General features: G+C 36.8%; 1 protein-coding gene across 1 annotated transcript in view; it reads right to left on the minus strand.

The window, feature by feature from the left end:
• Window positions 1-22339, minus strand: part of arr (low-density lipoprotein receptor-related protein 6) — a 324124-nt gene that overhangs the window by 286224 nt on the left and 15561 nt on the right. Inside the window, exon 2 of the mRNA XM_090386404.1 lies at window positions 21659-22052. Within this exon, the coding sequence (XP_090242530.1) occupies window positions 21659-22052 (394 nt within the window). The remainder of the gene's footprint in view (window positions 1-21658; window positions 22053-22339) is intronic.

Genomic DNA, 22339 nt, shown 5'->3' on the forward strand with positions numbered 1-22339 from the left:
TATGATGTAAGATAGCTGGAAACAAAGGTATATGGCGAGTAGGAGTAATCTACAGACCAGGTGATTGTGAAGATTATGATGAAAGCCTCTACAAACAAATGGAATGGGCAAGTAAGCATCAATGTCTTATTACGGGTGATTTCAATTTGCCTCTAATTGATTGGAATAAATGGGAAGGAAACTTGACATGGGGAACAAAATTTTTAAATCAACTAGATGTCTGCTATTTGTATCAACATGTCAGGGAAAGTACTAGAGAAAAGAATATCCTAGACCTCATCATCACCCATGAATCAGATGACATAACAGGGCTGACGGTAGAGGAACCAGTAGCAGGAAGTGATCACGGAGTTCTATGGTGGATGATGATGGGAGAGGTAGCAGTAGTAAAATGCAAGGGAATGGTTTTAATTTCAGAAAAGGAAATTACGATGCCTTAAGGTGCTACGTGGCCTCTATTAACCGGGTAGATATCGCACAGCGAATGAATACAATTGAACTGTGGTATGCTTTTAAAACATTAATCACAGATGCCTTGAATGCGTTTTTACCATTAAAAAAATACTCCACGAGGAGGGTTCCAAGTTGGATGAATAGTGAAGTTGCCACATTACTTGAGCAGAAAAAGGTGGTATGGAAAGGTTACAGAGCAATAAAAAGTACTGAAGCCTATAACAGCTACAAGATGATCTGTAATAGAGCCACAGTAAAGGTTCGACAGGCAAAGGCAGTTTATGAGAAATCACTAGCAAACAGAGCAAAGAGCGGGGGATAAGGAATTCTTCACATATATAAATGCCAAGAAGAGCAGGCCAAACCAGATCGGACCTTTACGTAAGGGAAAGGGGATAGTATTAAATACACCAGCTGCCGTTGCAGATCAACTCAACAGTTATTTTGCATCGATATTTACAAATGAAAAACCTTTTGTGGCAACTGGAAATTGTGGAAGCAAAGTTTAAAAATGTGTAATTAATGATATTGAAATTTCACAAGATTATTTTATGAAAAAGCTTTCGAGCCTACAGGCCAGTAAGGCTCCTGGAGTTGATGGAATATACCTTATAATCTTAAGGGAGGCGGCAAATGAGTGCATTGAACCATTGAGGCTAATTATGCAAGCATCACTAGACTGGGGAGATTCCCTTAGATTGGAAAAGTGCAAATGTATCTCCCATACATAAGGGTGGCTCTAAGAGTGAAGTGGAAAATTATCGACCTGTCAGTCTGACTTCAGTGGTAGGAAAAATCATGAAGGCAATGATCAAGGGTGGAATTCACTTTCATTTGGATCGAATTGAAATTCTCAAGGATATTCAGCATGGTTTTGTAAAGGGAAAATCATGTTTAACAAATCTGGTTCACTATTTTAAAGTGTCACTCACGAGCTGGATTTAGGGAATAATTTCGACATTGTTTATTTAGATTTCAGCAAAGCTTTTGCTTTTGACTCAGTCCCACATGAGCAGTTGCTTTATAAGCTGGAACAGGTTGGAATCACTGGGAAAATCCTTAGATGGATAGCAGGATGGCTTCAGGGCAGGAGGCAGAGGGTTGTGATAAATGGCTATTCCTCAGATTGGGTTGATGTAAGAAGTGGGGTTCCCCAAGGATCAGTATTAGGACCACTGTTGTTTTTAATTTTCATAAACAACATCTATGAAGGAATAGAGGGCGTGATGTCTAAATTTGTAGATGTTAAAATTGGTAGAGTAGTTAATAATCACTGTCAAGCTGAGCTTCTTCAGAGAGACCTAGATAGACTTCAGGAATGGTCAGAAAAATGGCAGCAGTGCTTTAATCCAACAAAGTGTAAGGTATTAAACCTGGGAAACAGTAATCCCAAAATACCTTATTCACTTGGTGGAGTTCAACTAAACCCAGTACTGGAGGAAAGGAACTTGGGTGTTACGATACGGTCAGACATGAAATTCTCTGAGCATTGTAAACAGGTTGCAAGGAAGGCCCATGGTGTCCTATCGATGATCTATCGAACTTTTGCAAGTAGAGATAGGGACGTGATAATCCCATTATATAAGGCTTTTGTGAGACCACACTTGGAATACTGTGTTCAAGTATGGAGACCGCACCTAAAGAAAGACATCGAGCTTCTTAAAAGGGTGCAAAGACAGGTAACTCGCCTGGTGAGATCATAAAAAGGGCATCCTCATGAAGAAAAAAAGACTTCGAATATGTGGGTTGCAGAGTTTGGAAACTAGACACCTTAGAGGAGATTTGATTGAGGTGTTTAAGGATCTGAGAGGCATCAGTAAAATGAATGAGGACGAAATTTTCAAAATTATAAATGATGCTAGAACTAGGGGACATAAATTCAAGTTACGGGGGGGGAAATGTTTAGATTGGACTGCAGGAAGTTTTATTTTAGCCAGCGAGTTATAAATTACTGGAATAAGTTGCCTACATGGGTGGTAGAGGCTGACAGTTTGGGGAAATTCAAAGGTCATCTGGATAGTACCTTCGGGTCAGGGAAGCGCATAGGATGATAGGTTTAATTTCCTTTTCTTTTATTAATTATTATTATTTATTTTATTTTTTTATCATTATTTTATTCGGGGTTTTTTTTTTTTTTTTTTTTTTTGGTTGGTGCAGCATAATCCATAGGCCTTCTTGCACCATGCAGTCATTGCTAATATTAATACTAACTAATACTCCATTATTTTCCCTGGAACAGAAGTCAATCTAACAGGTCTGTAATTATTCATGTCACCCTTTGATCCCCCTTTGTGAACTGGAGATAGATTTGTACATCTCCAGTCCATGGGGACTTCCCGAGTCCAAGGATGCTCTCATAATTATGGCTAAGGGTTTGGTTATTTCCTTTGCCGCCTCCTTTAATATAACTGGATAGATCCCATCTACACCAGGTGCCTTTCTTATGTTTAACTTCGATAATTTCTCCTCCACTTTGCTCTCAGTTATTACAAAATCATTTAACTCCCCGTTAGAGTTTGATAAACATCTGGCCCTCTCCTCCTTGAATAACTACTCATGTGTAAATGTAGATGCAAAGTACTCATTTAGTTCAGCAGCTATCTGAGAATGATCATGTACAGTCAAACCATTGATATCAACTGGACCAATCTGACTCATCCCATTCCTTTTAGAGTTTATATAAATAAAGAAGTCTTTGCTGTTTTCCTTTACATCATTTGCCAAAGATTTTTCATAATTTGCCTTCACTTACCTATCCTCCTTTGTGACTTGATTACAGACTAGCTTATATCTACCATATGCTTCTGTCAATGACAATTTATGTGCATCCCATGCATTTTTATTCTCTGCCACGAGTCTCACTAGTTCATCTGACATCCATTTGGGCCTAAACCTAGAGCAATACTTCTTAGTTGGAACAAAAGGCCTTGTAGCTTCCAAAATTACTTCCTTGAATGTTTCCCATTTAGAATTTGCTGTTGGTAACATAATCAGTTGGTCCCACTGTATAGAACCTAAAAAATCTCTGAGACCACTGTAATCACATTTATGAAAGCAAAAACCTTTCCTTTACTCCTGATGGTAGTTACATCTTTAAGTAAATCCAACATCAGTACACTGTGATCACTGCCACCTAGTGGTTCCTTTATCTGTAAATTCTTAATGCATGAATAATCACAGCTGATAATCAGATCAAGAGCATTACTCCCTCTTGTTGCCTCTCTGCTGTAGAAAACAATCATCCACAAAAGCCTTGCTAGTGTGCAAGTGACCAACCACAAGTTCCAGTCTATATCTGAGTAGTTAAAATCCTCCATTATAAGGCACTCTGATTTACTGGCCAACTATTTCTCTGTATAATTGTTCATTGCACTCATCAAGCGTATAACAAACTCCTACCCTCATTTTTGATTTCCCAGTGCTTATTTCACACCAAATTGATTCAACATTGCACTGTCCATCTATGTCAACTGGATGCACTTCCTTAGATTTTATGTTTCTTAACTAACAGCATAACCCCTCCTCTCTTCCTATCCTGCTATCCTTTCTGTACACATTGTACTCCCCAAATTCCATTCTGCATCATGTCTGATATCCCAACAATATCTGCATTGGATGTATTAACCAGCACTTCAAATTCTTCAAATTTATTTACTATACTCCTACCATTGGTATACATACAAGTGTACATACACCTGTTGTTACTCTAAGTTACTCTATAACACAGTCCATGTATTTACTTGTTTTGTGGACCCCAGCAACTGGCTTTCCGCGCTGCTGCTCATTCCAATAGACGCAGTGCAAGACTCATTTCCACCTCTGTGACTACTATTAATGTATTATTCTTTGAATCCCTCCCCCAAGCTAGCAGTTTTCCTATTATGGGGCATATCTCATAGAGAACAACCATTAACTAAAAAAAAAAAAAAAAAAAAAAAAAAATCGCCGTGTTCCAGGATTACTGCAGAGTTGACGATACATTCGAGGCGACAATTTATCATGTGATGCAGAGTGAGGCAACAGTTGCCAATCATGTAATAAGAGCATGGTAGTACTGAAACTGCTGTGTTGCCATGTGTTTTGCAGAGAGCTCTAGTTGATGATGTAGAATAACTCGCTAATATGAGACCCCAACTGTAATTCAAAAGAAAGAGCCAATCAGCAAATTTTAATATGATTTTCATATTCAGCAGCATAAAATTAGTCAAGTTTGGGTGTTTTCATAACATTTTGTGTTGACCAGTGTTACCATAACTTGTTAGATTCTCAATCAATGTAGACTGGTTGGTTGGTTGGTTATTAGGATTTTTATGGCGCATCAGCATCTAAGGCTATAGTGCGCCAAATGTAGACTGGCCTGCATCTGAGTCAACAGGCGACTATCCTTCGTATAATTGGGATAACTTAGCAGAAATTAAAATTACAGATTTAGTGAATAAAGTGCAGCAATCTATCTTGAAAGCATCTTACTAGTTATCTAAGGAGAAAGTAATTACAACTATGAGATGCTCTTGGTGGAGTAATGATTTAACAGTAATAAGAAAATCGGTTCGTGTGCAAGAAGACAATCAGAGGCATAGGATGTGGTCAATCCCATTGTTTTATTGTCAACTAGTGACAATGAAACAATGGGTTTCATCCATTTCCTCATTATTAATAGTATTGATTAATCATCATCATCAGCCATTTTCAATCCACTGCAGGATGAAGGCCTCTCCAGCAACTTTCCAGTTCCTTCTGTTTTGAGCACTGGCCATCCATTTACTACCCACAAACTCACTCTGAATTTCATCTATCCATCTCCGCCTTTGTCTTCCAGGTTTTCTTCTAGCTCCTCTTGGATACCATTCTGTTATTTTCTTAGTCCATCTGTCATCATGTATTCGAGCTATGTGTCCTGCCCAAGACCATTTTAGTTCTTTAGTTTTGATAAGAATGTCCTTTACTTGAGTTTGCTGCCTAATCCATGTGTTTCTCTTCTTATCTAACAGTCTGATTCCCAATATGATTCATTCCATTCTTCGCTGTGTAGTTCTCAGCTTCTCTTCCATTCTTTTGGTGAATGCTCAAGTTTCACTTCCATAAGTCATGGTGGGGAGTATACATTGGTTCATTATTTTACATTTCAGACAAACTGGGATATTGCTCTTCAGTATGTGACTATATTTCCTGAATGCTATCCATCCAAAATTTATTCTTCTCTTGACTTCCAGCCATTTATCATTATTACAGCTAATAACTTGTCCCAGATAAGTATATGACTCCACCTTTTCAATTACTGCTCCTTCAATCATTATTTCCCTTTCTGTGGCATACTTGTTCATCATTACTTTTGTTTTAGCCATATTCATCTTTAGTCCAAAATCCTTACTAGCTGTGCATAACTGATTAAGATTTTCCTCTAATTCTTTGGGATCATGGTTAATAGTTAATATTGGTTAATAGTTAATTTTTAATAGCAAAATCAAAGAACACACCTTTGAAGATATGCACTGTGATTTACAGTTGATTAAAAAATCAGACTGAAGAGAATTAAAAGTCATTCTGTGGTCCTCTCAAATACCTGAACACCTGCAAAAGGGTAATTCCTCCAAGGCATTTGGAGTGAACAGATCCCATATTAGGAAGTCTCTGACAAGGAATATCGTAGGAAACATACACACAAGTAATGCCTCTGAAGAGAACAGGATTAAAGAGAAAATGAGAAAGGTGGTTGTTGAGGCAACCGACAATTGTGATTGTCAGAAAAAGTAAGAGGAGCAGGGCAGATTATAAGTGGAAATTGACATCAAGATTGGAACTGAGACTACACACGTTTGCAAAATGAGTGAGGACGTTTTTAGGAGGTTTAGATATTTCGCAGATAAATTTTACTCAGTTTTACAATTCAAAATGAATTTTGTAGAAATGGGAACATTAATCAATGAAATTCTTGGATATAGCGCACATACAGCAAGAATATGCCAAGCTCCTCGACATAATATAGTCTTGACAGTGTCTTGTATATATACACTCACTATTAGGATTCCAGATTTAGTGAATCTGGAACACTAAATCAAGTCACAATTGGCAGAGTAGAAGCAGCAAAATTATACATTAGGTAATCTGAATATCACCTGGAGGGTTACCATCAGGTATGGTCCAGTGGATTATTTAGTGACTGGCCAAAGAAAACTTTTTTAAAGTTGCACCCTCGAAATATAAGGAATATTGGATCTTGCCATGATATCCACCATAACCTTAAAAAACATGACTCATATTGCATGGTAGAAGAGGTGGGTAAAGCCAGAGATAGCTCCTGGAGACTAAACACGGTTTCACCACTTCAAGAATCCATTAAGCAAAGTGGTGGATGGTACTGTTCACCTGGTAACGAGAGCTATCTGCCATCTAGTATTGCTTAGTGACACAGTCAGCCATACTGTGTGATGTGGATGCCACACCTTGATCCATACTTACATTGGTTCACACTTAGTCTGTCACCTCCTGTATTTTCCAGTGCTTCAGACTGGGGGAGGTTATAAATACAATTATAAACAATCCCATCATTATGAAAGTACAAGAATAAAAGTATCTGGCTGCCACAAAACAGCCAGACAGTCAAATTTCAGCACACTAAACATGCATATGGGACCTAAATATCAGCTCCATTATGCATTAGGCTACAGGTCACAGCCTCTCTGGCAAGCCTCAGGAACCATATACAGTTGCCCCCTCCCAATATGGCAGGATTCACAGTGCTTGTAGTGCCCTTTATATTTTGATACCCTCACTCAGAGTAGTACTCTGTTCTCCTGGAATAGTACTATTCATTCCAAATGCTTTGGAGGAATTACCCTTTAGTAGATGTTCAGGTATTTGAGAGGCCCACAGAATAACTTATTCTCTTCAATCAGATTTTTCAATCAACTGTAAATCACAGTGCATATCTTCAAATGTGATTTCTTTGATTTTGCTATTAAAAATTAACTATTAACCAATACTATTAATGATGATGAAATGGATGAATTGCCAGTCAAATGCTGCAAAGCATTTCAAATTAATAACAAGGAGAAACTTTGGAAGTGTATTGTTATTTTCCATGATGATTTATTTACATCTCTGAGTTAATTTTCAGTGGCTATTGGCAAGTTTTCTGTGTCCATGGCTGTAAAATGCTTCAGTCACGTTTGCCATTTCTTGCATATTAAAAAAATATATGATTTACACTTCCTGTCATCAGACAGTATTATTGGAAACAAAGCACACACTCGTGGTTTCTAATTAACTGAAGTTTATCAAAGTGTTGTTTATAAAACTTCACTTCAGGAACTGTCATTTACTGAAAGAGTTACTAAAACAACTCTTATAGCTGCACACTGCACAGTAGGACCACTCAGCAATTCAGTTTTGCATTACATATTGTTTATGTGAATTGTGTGTCCATGTGATTAATTTTAGTTTACCATACAGGTACCAGTTTCAACTTCTCATATTTTTAAAATGAGCTCAAAGAGATCAAGTGGGCTAGTGCTAATAATGAAGGGGAAAACTATTAAGAAAAACTTGTCACTGAAAACTCAATTGGACTTTCTAAAAGGATTGGATTTGGGAGAACACTATATTTACACTACATTTAGTGGAAATCTAGTGCTTGAGCAAGCTGAAAATTAATAATATTGCAAGCTCTTATCATGAATAATGTAAATACAGTATACATATAATTTTAAAGTAAGTAATTAATTCTGTAATTTTAAAGTAAGCATTTTCTTGAACAAATACTAAATGTTTTATTGCATAATTTATGTATTTAAAGTTTATATTTAAAGATGTGAATGTTTTTGCATTTAATATTTCTGAGAGAGAGAGAGAGAGAGAGAGAGAGAGAGAAAATGATACCAAACTACTACACAAACTACCTATGGCTTTGAGTAACACATGCAGTCACTAATGTGCATACTGCACAATCATATCAATATTGCCATTGACAGTCTCCTGTTAATTGTAGAGCTGGTTTATCAGCTTCCATAGACTGTTAGAATAAAGATGTAAGCTCTCCTGGCCTGTAGGATGCCATATCAGTATATAAAAAATATCTGTTGCTATCAAATACCATTTCAACAGGGACTAACTGCTGTGAAATGTGGCCAGTTTTATATATTTAAAAACAGTTTACTTTTAAATATATACTATAGCAAATTTTTTGATAAAAGCAAATTTGCATAAAAAAGGGATACTGTAAAGATATTCACAGTATGAGATGTAGAATGGTGTCCTTTAATGTAAATTTTGCTCTTATTATGCAGCTATCTGCAATAAGAGAAAAAGTGCTAGTAATCAATGTGGCATTCTTCAGAGTGAACTAACACAGTGAGTATGATGCATGGACCCTCATGGTTCAATGTCGCCCCTTCTTGTTTCTATTTTTTTTTTTTTTTTTTTCAATAATAGTAATGAGAATATACAGGTAAAGCTGTTAAAGTATGCTAGTAATTTAAAGGTAGGTAAAACTGTAAAATGTGTGAACCAGGCCATGCTACCTCAGAATGACATCACTTACACATATGGTCTAAAAGTTGAAATTGAGTTTAATCCCACTAAACGTAAGTTTTTGCATTTAAGGAAAAGAAATCTGGGGGTGATTTACAGACCAGGAAATGCAGAATAAAAAGGCAGTTCAGGATGAGCAAGAATTACGGGTTATAATATGTGTAGACATGAGGTTTCCCCCACAGTGCTAAGAGGCAGTCAGGAAGGCACAGGTTGTACTATCATGCAGAGAGAAAAATGTTATTATTCCTTTTCATAAAGTGATGGTGAGACTACGTTAAAAATTTTGTATTCAGCTCAGAAGGCCTCACCTAAAAACTTTTATTAACTTCTAGGGAGAGTCCAGAGAAAGGCAACCTGCTGGTTGGGAGTACTAAGGGTTATCCCTATGAGGAACATCTTTGGGCATGTGGACTACAGAACCTGGACAGTAAACACCTCGGGGTTAACCAGACAGAGATTTCTAAGGCCCTTAATTATTTCAGGCCTCCGTAGCCGAGCGGTCAGGAGTGGGAGTGCAGTAGCACAACTGTTTAAGTAGGTCGAGGTTCAAGCCCTTGACTGCCAAATATGGTCAATCTGCCAACAGCACTGGACCAGTGCGGCAGATCAGCATTAGTAGAGGCATATGATGCAAGAAAGCAAGCTTATGCAGCATCAGCCAAAAAAAAAAAAAAACCCTTCCACTTCACCCCTCCATTCTTCTGAAATACCTGTCCAGCTGAGCCTTAAATTTATTTAGGCTATCAACTTCCACAACAAGGGATGGAAGTCTGTTCCACCAACCAACTACCCGCTGGCTAAAGGCAAATTTCCGCACATCTATCCTACATCTGTCTTTCCTCAATTTGAATTTATGCCCTCTCAGGTGATTATTCTGAGCAAGAGGCAGTATCCCATCAGCATTAACCATGCTCAAACCATTCAAGGCTTTGTACACCTCTATCAGATCACCTCGCCGGTGCCTAGTCTCCAGACACTGTAATTTGCAAAACTTAAGCCTTTCTTCGTAAAAGCAACCCTTCGTTCCATTCACTAACCTTGTTGCCCTTCTCTGTACTCATTCCAGCAGCTCTCCATCCTTCTTGAAATGAGGCCTCTAGACCTGTACACAGTACTCAAAGTGCAGCCTGACCATTGCCTTATACAAGGGAATAATCACCTCTCTATCCCTGCTAGAAACATTTCTGTATATCATTGATAAGACACCATGAGCTACTCTTGCAGCCCGTCTGCACTGTCAGAGAACTTCATATCTGCCTACACAATTACCCCCAGGTCCTTTTCATTTTCTACCACTGTCAGTGTAGTACCACAGAGTTGATACGTTGCTCTGGGGTTGCTGTTTCCTATATGTAGTACTTTACATTTGTCAAGGTTAAACTTCATTTGCCACCTCTCAGCCCATCTGCTCAACATTTCCAGATCCTGTTGCAGCAGCATAGTGTCAGTAGTGTCCTTAACAACCCTGCCAACCTTTGTATCGTCTGCAAACTTGGACATTAAGCTTGATATACCATCATCAATATTATTTATAAATACAGAAAACAATAATGGACCCAACACTGAACCCTGAGGAACTCCACTAATAACATTAGTCCACGATGAGCAGTGTCCATTAATTACCACTCTGTCTTCTGCCACTCAACCATCCCTTTACCCATAGCAACAATTTGCCACCAATGCCACGCTGCTCCAATTTGTGCAGCAGTCTTCCATATGCAACAGTATCAAAAGCCTTTCTAAGATCCAAATATATAATATCAAAGTTATTCCCTGCATCCAATTCTTTTTGTGACTACATCATAGTATCCAATCAAATTGGTCAGGCAAGACCTTCCCTTAACAAAACCATGCTGTGTCTGAGCTATAACTGAATTCTTGTCAAGTTGATCCTGCAGTGCTTCTTTAACCAGTGCTTCCATTAATTTTCCTGGAACAGAAGTTAAACTCACAAGTCTGTAATTACTTGTGTCAGCCTTTGATCCTCCTTTGTGAATTGGGGTTACATTTGCACATCTCCAGTCTGTGGGTACCTCCCCTGAGTACAAGGAAGCTATCATAATTATGGCTAACGGATTGCTTACTTCCTTTGCTGCCTCCTTTAATATAACTGGATAGATCCCATCCATCCCAGGTGCCTTTCTTGTATTCATCTTCAACAATTTCTCCTCTACTTTACTCTCAATTATTACAAGATCATCTAGCTCACTGCCAGTGTTTACTTCATCTATGGCATTCCCCTTCCTGAATAACTCCTCATGTGTGAATGTAGATGCAAAATATTGATTTAGTTTGTCAGCTACCTGAGCAGGATCATGAACAGTTGAACCATCAATATCAAGTGGATTATGGTCCATTTCCCTCAAATGAACCATTGAGAAAGCTTCCATCCTGCAGTGGATTGATAATGGCTGTAGTTTACCTTCTTTTTTTTTTTTTTAACCATTTCGGGAGGATGTACATATGTATACACTGAATGGACAGAAATCATGGGATCTACGAATTACCTAGTAATGGGTAGGTCCCATGATTTCTGTCCATTCAGTTATACATATGTACATGAAATGTCTGCAAGGTGGACCTACCCATTACCTAGTAATGGGTAGGTCCACCTTTCGCTTGGATAAGGGCAGTCACATGGCGAGTCATTGAATCCACTAGTTCACGAAAGCATTCCACAGGTATTTCCATCCATGCTTGCTACACTACTGTCCATAATTCTATCACATTCCTGGGTTTATTTGTTTGTTATTTGGTTTTTTGGAGCATGAGCTACTAAAGCCATATTGCTCCGGGGATATGCGGTGGTCATTCCCTGACCTTTCTGCATCCTCTGTATTTGGTGGTCACAGGCTCAAACCTCAGTCTAATCAAGAAGTGTGTGCTCCGCACTGCTGCTCCTGCCCACCTGGCTATGGAGGCACCCACATTCCTGGGTGGAGAATCCAAAGTTTGAATGGATCTTTCCACAGCATCTCAAAAATGCTCCACAGGGTTCATGCCCAGTGAACGGGGAGGCCATTATATGGCAATAAAATCTGTGGAATGCTCTTCAAACCATGTTCTAGTCACCACAGCTCTGTGGGGAGGCGCAATGTCCTGCTGGAGGAGTCCATTGCCCAGTGGGTGCACGCTGACTATGAAAGGATGCAGATGGTCTGCAAGATATGCGTATAGACGTACCAGGGGTCACGTGTGCCAGTTGAACACATCCCATAACATTACCGTAGTTGAACACATCCCATAAAATAACTGTAAACAGGACTCATCGAACCAGGAGACCTGTTTCCAATCATCCAGGGTCCAGAACTGATGTTCTTTTGTCCAGCTGAGGCATACAGTCCTGTGTCATGGTGTTAGCAATGGGACTCTGGTGGGTCAGCGGCTCCCATAACCTACTGCGGCTAATGACTGCCTGATAGTCTTGGTGGGGATATTTCTGACACCTTCCTCTTTGAAGTTGGTGGTGATTTGTGCCACTGTCGCTCTCCAGTTGGCTGAAACAATGCGAGACAGATGTCAACAGCCATGTTCATCCACCGCCTTTCTCTACCCACAGAGCTGTCCACAATGAAATGTTATTCCGGAAATAGCATATTCCCGATAACACCCTTGATACTGTCGAATGGGGATAGTGCAATTTCTGTACTACCTCCGTGATAGAGTGACCCATGCGCCGGGCACCCACTTTCATCCATCTTTCAAAGTCAGTTAACTCACAATGTTTATCCATACTGACATCGAATTACCGTCTACATGAATGCAGTGTACCTACATACCTGCCAAGCAGTGGGTTCATCCACTAGCAAGAGGGGTGACAGCATCGCGTTGCCCAGGAACCCCATGAATTCTCTCCTTTCAGTGTATATATACAATTTTCAAGTGTGGGTCATGGGGGTACACAAGTATGTATGTATACAGTTTTCTAGCTAAAGTACATTTCAAATAATGCCTAAAATACTTTACAAATCTTTCATTAAGTGTTACCATCTCTTATCTATATTTCTACAGACTATTATAAATGTCAGCATGAAAATAAATTTTGACACAAGAGGAGGAGATCACACCTGTCAGCCATTTTCTGATTTTGAGGTTACTTTTGTAACAGCCAAAATTCTCTGTAATGTAGAAGATAGTTTTACATCAAAAAAGGAGTAATTATGAGTTTTATTTACAAATTTAAGATTTTTTTGTTAATAACAATTTGATTTTCAAGATAATTTCACTCTGATATTGGCCAACCAAGTCAAAATATGAAAAAATTAATATTTAAAAGCATTTACAGTAAACCCCCGCTATTCGCAGGGGTTACGTTCCTGAGAAATGCCGCGAATACTGAGTTATGGCTCCTATAGTGATAAAGGGGTTCCATTCCAAAGTATGAAATATATAAATAAGAAAAACTAGTCTAAAATTTTGTCTATGTATGTATTATATGTATCTTCATAATATGACTATGTACATAGACAGTACATAGTGAAATGCAAGCATATGGCATCGAAATGAAAATAAGAAACAATTTAATATTAAATGTAATATTTATTAGAAATTTCAAACAAATCTTTCAAACCAGCACCTTTGCTAGCTAAAAAACTTATCCCGCCAGTACCATCGCCAGTTTTGATAAAGGAGTTTTGCCTTTTCACGAATGATGAGTGAATTTAACGGAATTTTATTTTGAGTTCGGTCTTCTATCCACAGATTTAAAGCTTTTTCCATTTTTTCTAATTTAACATCATGAGTTACAGAGCAAATTTATGAAGCAATTAGCGCGTTTTCACGGACACTATGGCGGATTTTTTCTTCCGATTTCTTGATTGATCGTACCGTTGACTCATTGATTTTATAATGTTTTGCCACTGAGGAGACACTTTCACCATTAGAAATTTTGTCTAATAACTCAATTTTATTCGCTAATGTCATCACCTTTGATCTTTTCACATTTCCCTTGTTATTCGTAGCCATATTTTTGTACGGGTTAGAAAGAACTTGTCCACAATAAAGTCATTTTCTTCCGTTAACACACTCGAAAAAGTCTGTTTTACACTGCAAAACGATAGATTTATCACTTTTGTAAGCATATCAATTTATAAATTTATTCAATTTATAAGCATATAAATTAACAGCAAACGACGATAATATTAACCTTCCATGACAAGCGCATAACACATACTGAACAAGGATTAGCGAGAAACATCCACACTCGTGATTTTGTCACCCCTCTCCCCCACCCGCTGAGCGCTGTTTTGACTGGGAAAGATAATTTTAGCCAAGCCCATGTTTTTTTTTTTTTTTTTTATGGCGGAAAATGTTCACGGCACTTTAAAATTCACATTTTTTCAGGTTTCATTTTATATCAAATCAGCGACCGCGAATAGCGGGGGTTTACTGTATTTACAAATTTTTCACTTTTACAAATTTTTGAAATTTCACAAACTCATTCTGCAGCTTACCACTATCAAAAAACTGACTGCTTGGGGCCCAGACATGTTCAAGAAACTCATTCTGGAAAACATTAAAAAAAATAAGCAGAATGAAGGAGAGAAGGGTATAATCATGCTACCATGCAAAACTAGAATAAGGACACAGAAATAAAAGCTCTTGGGAAGCACTTTTTTAATGATTGGAATAAGTTCCTCCCAACATAATTGGGTCTGGAAATGTTCAAGGCAAAATTAGTTACTTTTCAGCAATGATCAAATTGTGATTGACTTAGTGTTTGTGGGTTTTTTTTTTTTTTTTTGCCTAATCCTGAACAAGTTTGCTTCCTTGCATAACTTGGCCTGATTAATATCTAATATTAACAGTACTTCAGTTATATACAGTTAGTCCCCGACTTACGTACGCCTGAGTTGCGTAACTTTAGACTTACATAAATTTTTTTTTGGTAAAATCGTATAGATACTTTCTGTATAAATTTTAAGAGTGAAGTCGAATGAAGGAACAATAAGTACAAGTTTTATTTTCGTTCCCATACAAACTATGTTGAATAATAATCTGCGCCGTAACTAGAATCTAGGTAAATAACTAGATTTAATATTGTGATTTTCTGCTTTAAAAATTCTGAAGAAATATTCGACGTGTTTGAGACAGGTGAACTACATTGAAGCACTTCAGAGAAACCCCCACAGCATTTAAGCCACGTGGACTGTGTCCCATCGGCTATTTCTTCGAAGAATTGCACTCCAGCCCTTCATCTCTACATCCTTTACTTCCTTACTTTCTGGATTGTAGAGTCAGTTTGGTTTTGTTTGAGAGCGAAGTGAGAGCTTTTGTATTCAAAGCTTATTACATACGGACAACATTTTCTGAGGCTGTAAATGCAACAGAGCAATTGAAGATGGATCTGCACCAATTTTGGAAGACGTTTAACATCCTTGATGGAATGCGCAACATTTCAAGAGCCTAGAATGATGTGACATCAACTTGTATGAGTGAAGTTTGAAAAAAAAAACTTCTAAAACATTGACTTTAACTACGAAGGCTTCAACAAAGATGAGCTGATGTCTTCTGTTACCAAAGAAATTGTAAACTTATCCCAGGAGTTGCAGCTGGTCCTAAGGGGACAAAGATGTAGATGAGCCTGTGGATGAACGAGGTGAAGATTTAACAACAGAAGACCTAGCCCAGTTGAACGTGCAAAGAGTTGGTTGAGGAGCAAGGGTAAGCCAAATCCACTGAGGAATCAGAGCAACCCAAGAAGCAGTTCAAATTAAAGGAAATGGCAGAAGTTTTCCATAAAATTCAGAAAGGTCTCTCTATGTTTGATGCAATGGATGAAAACACCAAACGCTTCTTTAAAATAGAAAGAAAAGTTCAAGATTGCTTATCGCGAAATTTATGAAGAGAAAAAAAAAGCATATGAAAGCATATGATGAAGATCGAAGAGTTCATATCACGTACTACCTCCCTGACCTCTACTCAGCCTACAACACCCTGTGATAAATGTGTCTTAATGCTTCAGGCTCATTTTAAGTTATCTTCAGTTCATCACCCGAAGTGTATAGACATTGATTCATTGTGTGGTTTAGACCAATTTTCTTAAGTATGTACACTTTGGTCTTGATTCCCTTAGTAGCCTTTATAAAGCCTACATGGCATACGAAATACATATCAGTTTTTAAAGTACAATAATGCATTTTTTCTTCCTTTCATATTTTCTTTCCTTATGTACCATTCCGGCTATTTCACTGCTGTCCCCAGATAAAGTTTCTAATTGTTATGGCGTATAACTATTATTCTTCATCCTTCTTAGGATATTATATGGTTTTTGTAATTTTGGCATATCAGGGATATAGTAGCAATATTTTATTAGTCATTCCTGAGTTATGTAAAAATCAACTTACGTAAGAAGTCCTGGAACATATCTCTTATGTATTTCGGGGACAGACTATACAGCAGAACCCCATTAATCTGGACTTGACAGGACCGCACTCGGTCTGGATTAACCGGGAGCTATCTTTAACGTACCAGTTTTTATTTAAAGTTACTAAATAAAAAAATTAACTAAACTGGTTTTTATATTAAATTAATAAAACAATATTTTAAAGTAAAAATTATAAAAAGTAAAAGAATATGGCAAGCAAACAAAATACTGTAATGAATGCACGATTCATCCCCTCCCCGTCACTGATTACTTTCTACGGCATGCCATCACATTCGCTCTTATCCACCACAGTGGGCAGTTACCGCTTAGTGTACATGGACTAGTCCATTACTTAACAATCACCATCACGGTCTTTCTCTCCCCCCCCATTTTGTAACGTCAATGTAACTGAATTCCCTTTATCCCTGCTCTTCTTATTTACAATGAAGTCGTTAATATAAACTTAGCTCACGCTTGTAAATATATCGTACAATTTTCAGAAACCGCTCATTGAGTCAGTTATTTTTATAATTCCTTCCATATATTTTTTTGATAGTTAGAATTTTTTTCCCTGGCAGAAAATCTAGTCCGGATCATTGGGGTTCTACTGTATATATTTTTCATAGCCTGAAGCTTTTGCTCTAAAACTTGTTTTCAAGCGATTCACAATGTTATATGTTTTTGAGGGCTGAACAAAGATTTATCTACCTCAGTAATAAAGAAACAATAGGTTTTTTTTTTTTTTTTTTTTTTTGCATATACAGTATGCATAAAGTGCCTGCTGTCTTCACCCACATCCTTCCATCTATCTGTCCACATGTAATAACTCAGCTCTCAGTATACAAATTTTAATATTTTATATTTGTAGAATCATTCCAAATGTCATTAAAATCGGACCTATAGAAACTAAGCAGTTATTCCAGTTATTTTTGTCCATTAGGCAACATGTAACAACTCAACTATCAATAAATGAATTTTCATAGAATTTTATATTTAGCCTTCTAAAATTTTAGTAAAGTTGGACCAAAAGAAATAAGGCAATTATTATTATTTATTTTATTTTTTTCATACATAGGTTATCCATGTACAATAGCTTGTAACACTGGACATTATGTGTACTGCTGGAAGAATGAATGGGGCAACAAGGCAGATACGAAATTTTTTAGTTCATGTATAAAGATTGATCTCTCTCTCTCTCTCTCTCTCTCTCTCTCTCTCTCTCTCTCTCTCTCTCTCTCTCTCTCTCTCTCTCTCTCTCTCTCTCTCTCTCATGAATTACACTGATTTCCATTTTAAGAAAAGCTCTGTTTTACTGCTGATAAGAAATCTGAACTATATTTTTAACAGTCTCATTTTTTTTTTTTTTTTTTTTTTTTTTATAAATAATGGAGGTTATTTAAAAATAAGTTATTTTTATATAAAATACATAAAAAAAGAAATATCAAAGGCTATTTCCATGTGTCAAGCATAAATGGCTAAAAACTGGGTTTCTTGGACACTATACTGGATTAAACTTATATCACCCTCTAGATCCAAATATCAGATTCATGATCTGATGGCATATGTTCAAGAATGAATGGTGGAGGTGGTACCAGTAGTTCAGATCTATGGAGTACAGGCCTTACAGCTGAAGCAATGTTGTTGGGGTACACAATGTTCTGCTTGTTTTTCATGTTATAACCTGCTACAATTATAGAATAAAAATAACAGTGATGATCCCAGGGTTCCTTCCACACCATGGAAATGGCATATTTATTACCAATCGCAAGCCCCCACATGTACAACATATTTGGGGGGAGGGGAAATTTTATCTTAGTCACCAGTATACAAATTTTATTCCAAAATAAGTGGCATATAAGCTTTTCAAATTATGTTATTTCCTGCCTTTATTTTGCCACAATATAGTTACAGCAAACATAACAGAATACATTTGGATTGCTCACACAACCACAAGTTGCCATTGTCAAAGACACAGAATATGAAAATTGCATTAGAAGCAGATACTAACTTGCATGACCGCAACAGAAAATAACTGAATGAGGAAAAAACACTACAAGTTTATATAGCTATTTGAGCTACAACTTGACATATCTAAGCATAGGCACGTAGGAAGTAGTATGCATATTGGGTATACATGGAATGTATAAGAAAACAATTCTGTTTGTAAAAAAGCTGTACATAAGTAAAAATGGTTTGGTTTTTAAAATTAGCATTAAAAGTGCAAAGTGCACACAGAAACGCCACGAATTTTGGAAACATCAATCTATACAAACCAGTGGTATTACTATTTCCTAATAATTTCCTGAAATGTAGTGCACTACATACATTAACTAACATTAGACCGGGGTTCGAGCCCGTCATCACCAAATACGGAGGATGCGGAAAGGTCAAGGAATGACCACCGCTATATCCCCGAGCAATATGGCCTTAGTTGCTAATGCTCCTAAAAAAAAACTAAACTAAACAAACATTAACTAACTTTATCTTTTCTCAATATATAATCCCCCTAGAGTTCAATAGCTACGTCTTCCATTTTGAGGATAAAGAGGAAATACCTCAAAAAAAAAAAAAAAAAGTTCTAGTCTCTGAAAAGGCCATTTACAGCTTCTTTGAGATCATCATCACTTGAAAATCGATGCCCACATAGGTATTTCTTCAGATTTTTGAAGAATAAATAATTACTGTGAGACAGGTAATTTCTCCTGCTATCGCTCAGAGTCATGAAGAAGACATCTCTCAATTTTTCCTCTTCTCTGTTCCTTCATGACATCTCAAAATGGTGACCACTATCTTCTGAGCAAAGGAGCTGAGTCCCAAATTTATTTATTTATTTTTTATTTTTATACAGTGGATTCCGGTTATTTGAGCCACCGGTTAATCAGGGCAGCCGTTTATTTGAGGCAAACTTAAAAAACAGAACCCAGTCGAGAAAATGGCCAGGGTTTACTTCGCTTAATTGGGACAACATGACGTTTAATCAGGGCAGGAGACAGTAGCACTGCAGATCACCCTACAATTGCTTCCGACTGTACCACGTGGTTCGGTCGGATTTCTGGAGGTCACAACCATAAAACAATTAGCAGTCACCTGTTTACTGGGCTTTTCTGTTAGTGCAATGTATCATAAACGGATAGCAAACTCGTTCTTATTGAATTTGCGATAATACCAACAGCTGGAATTCTGTGGGTTATTAGGGTGAAATGTGTTTACACTTCCTTGGAATCTTCAATCATATAAAAAAATTAATTTTCATAATCTTTTCTTCATTCGTATTTTTAAACATTCGTAACTTGTTACTCCGTTCTCACTTGCAATTTGTGTGTGCCGTGTTCTTTGTTATTGATTGCTTATCTTTTTACTGTTTTGAATTTTAACCCCCACCCACAAATGTCAGTGAACGGAAATGTCAACTAGTTAGTAAGTACATATTACAGTGCGTATTAATTATTCCGATTATCACGCATATTCTTCCGATTTTCACGTATCATTTAATTTTTTAATTGGTAAGGTAATAAAGGGTAAATTTGTGCTTAATATATCTTTACTTTTATAGCCTGTGGATAATATTCCTCCTATTTTCACTAATTAGAATCGCTATTTAATAGAACTAAAATTCAATTCACAAACGTGATCACAATGACCGGCGCTTACTACACATCGTATAGCGAACGGTACTTTACTTAGGTGACTCCATCGTAACGTGATTTGATTGTATAGTGAACCAACTGTAAAGCGGGGGTCCAATTGTATTTTTAACTTTTTTTTATGTGAAACTTCGGATAATTGGGGCAGCCGCTTAATCGGGCCAAAATGCACTAGTCCTGATGTGTCCCAATTAACCGGAATAGACTGTATATTTTTTTTTTTTTTTTTGGGCAGTGGTGACCCATGGTTTTTCCACTGCACGGTCTCCTGTTTTGTTTACAGATCCCAATGATGAATCCATGTTTCACAACCAGTTAAAATTCTTGAAAGAAATTCTTTCAGCTGTATCATGTATGAGTAAATTTTCTTCTCAAATTTAAGTCTTGCACTGTTTCTGAAGAGGTACAAGCAGTCTTTGCATCCAGCAAGAACCGAATCTTTGACATGGCCAAGTATTCATAGAAGATGGTCAATACCAAATCCTCAGAAATATTAAAATCTTTGGCAATCACAGACACTTTAAAAAGTCTATCTGTATAACCAATTTTTTTTGCACATTTCTGAAGCTCTGACTTCTGTTGGTCATCCTGAGCAGGGGTTACCTTCTACAGATTCTTAACCCCATTTAAACTGCTTAGACTAAAATTTTATCTGTTATTCAGATAAGGCAGCTTTCATGTCAATAACTTTTGGTCCATTCCATTCTTTTGTAAGACATTTTATGATGGCCTGATGTTGCAATTTCACAGTAATCATGTTTTTATTTGCATTGGCTACTTCTGTTCTTCCATATTCCACTGTGTTGAATGGAATGAGCTGGACCTGTACAAATAACATACAGACTTTTATGAGGGTGTGATAAAACAAGTTTTTTTATATATCAATCATATTTATAGTCAAGGTAAAATCACTTCTAGACATATTCACTTCTTTGTTTTTTTTTTTTTTTTTTTTTTTTTTTGGACTTCATTATATTAAGGAAACAAATATAAGATACAAACATTGGCTTTTTTTATATACAGTATTACATTTATGTCCAATTCATTGCCAAAGTAATATTACTGCTTCTTGTTTGTCCTTTTGGACTTCATTATATTAAGCAGGACCAGCAAATGTAAGATACAACAAACATTGGTTTTTTTTTTTTATATTTATAGTCTTGGTAAATTTCTTATTGAAAAGCTCCTTGTAGAATAAGCTTACACAGTTTACACAGCTAGAAGGAATGCTAGATAGATTAAAGCATGACTGAAAGGCTTTAAATAAAATTTATTAGTCCTAATAAATAACTTTAATTTTTAACATAAAATAATTTTATATTCCTTATTTCTAATGATTCCAAATTATTTAAATTACTACACACATACTATACACCAGTGGTTTTCTAGAGATGGGAGGGAGGATATTTTCCAGACTAGGACAAGCTAAAGCAGTGTTTCAGGGAATTACACTTTCCCTGAAAATTTCCCTGTAGCAGTAAAAAAAAAATCCACATCACACACCATTGTGGATTTTTTTTTATGTATATAATTTAGCACTGGGAGGATTACAGCCCTTTTAGCCCCTATATGGGACCACCACTGCTGTGGGTTTACCATCACATATTAAAATTTTTAGGTTTCCTAAATAACAATATTAATAAAACGAATGAAATTAACTTACCCATCCATTGGTACTAAAGCAATAGCTCTAGGCTGGTCAACATCTTTCCAGAACAGAACTTTCCTGTGACTTCCATCAAAATTACTTACTTCAATTCGATTTGTTTCAGAATCCGTCCAGTAAAGCTTTTTTCCCAACCAGTCACAGGCTAAACCATCAGGCGAAATAAGTCCTGTTGTAATAATGCCTGTTTCTGATTTTGGATCATTAATATACATTCCTTTGATCATTTCCATTCCAACATCTGTCCAGAATATTCTTTGGTCAGCAATATAAAAATCAAGGGCAGCTGCATCATCCAAATGACCAATCACAATCGTGGAATTTGATCGGGGAACTCCAACATTAACAAAGCGTATATCCCTTCGATTGGCAAACAGCAGCAAGGGTCGTGCTAAAATATACATTAAAAGATAAGTTAGTTATACATATAAATAAATATCATATATTTGGTGTTTTCTCTATTCAGCAAAATTATTAAAAAGCAAATAAAAGTACTAATATCTGATATTTATCCAAGAGAATGGTTTATGCCTCCCTCACGTTGGAAATACAGCAGACTCTTGATTAATCAGATTAACCGGGACACTTCAAGACTCCAAATTAAAAAAAAAAAAAAAAAAAATATCGATCAGAAATCAAAAAATTCAAGTAGTAACTAGAATAGGTATAATCAGATAT

Source organism: Mastigoproctus giganteus, chromosome 12, assembly GCF_048544385.1.
Source record: "Mastigoproctus giganteus isolate SK-2022 chromosome 12, ASM4854438v1, whole genome shotgun sequence".
NCBI lineage: Eukaryota > Metazoa > Arthropoda > Arachnida > Uropygi > Thelyphonidae > Mastigoproctus > Mastigoproctus giganteus.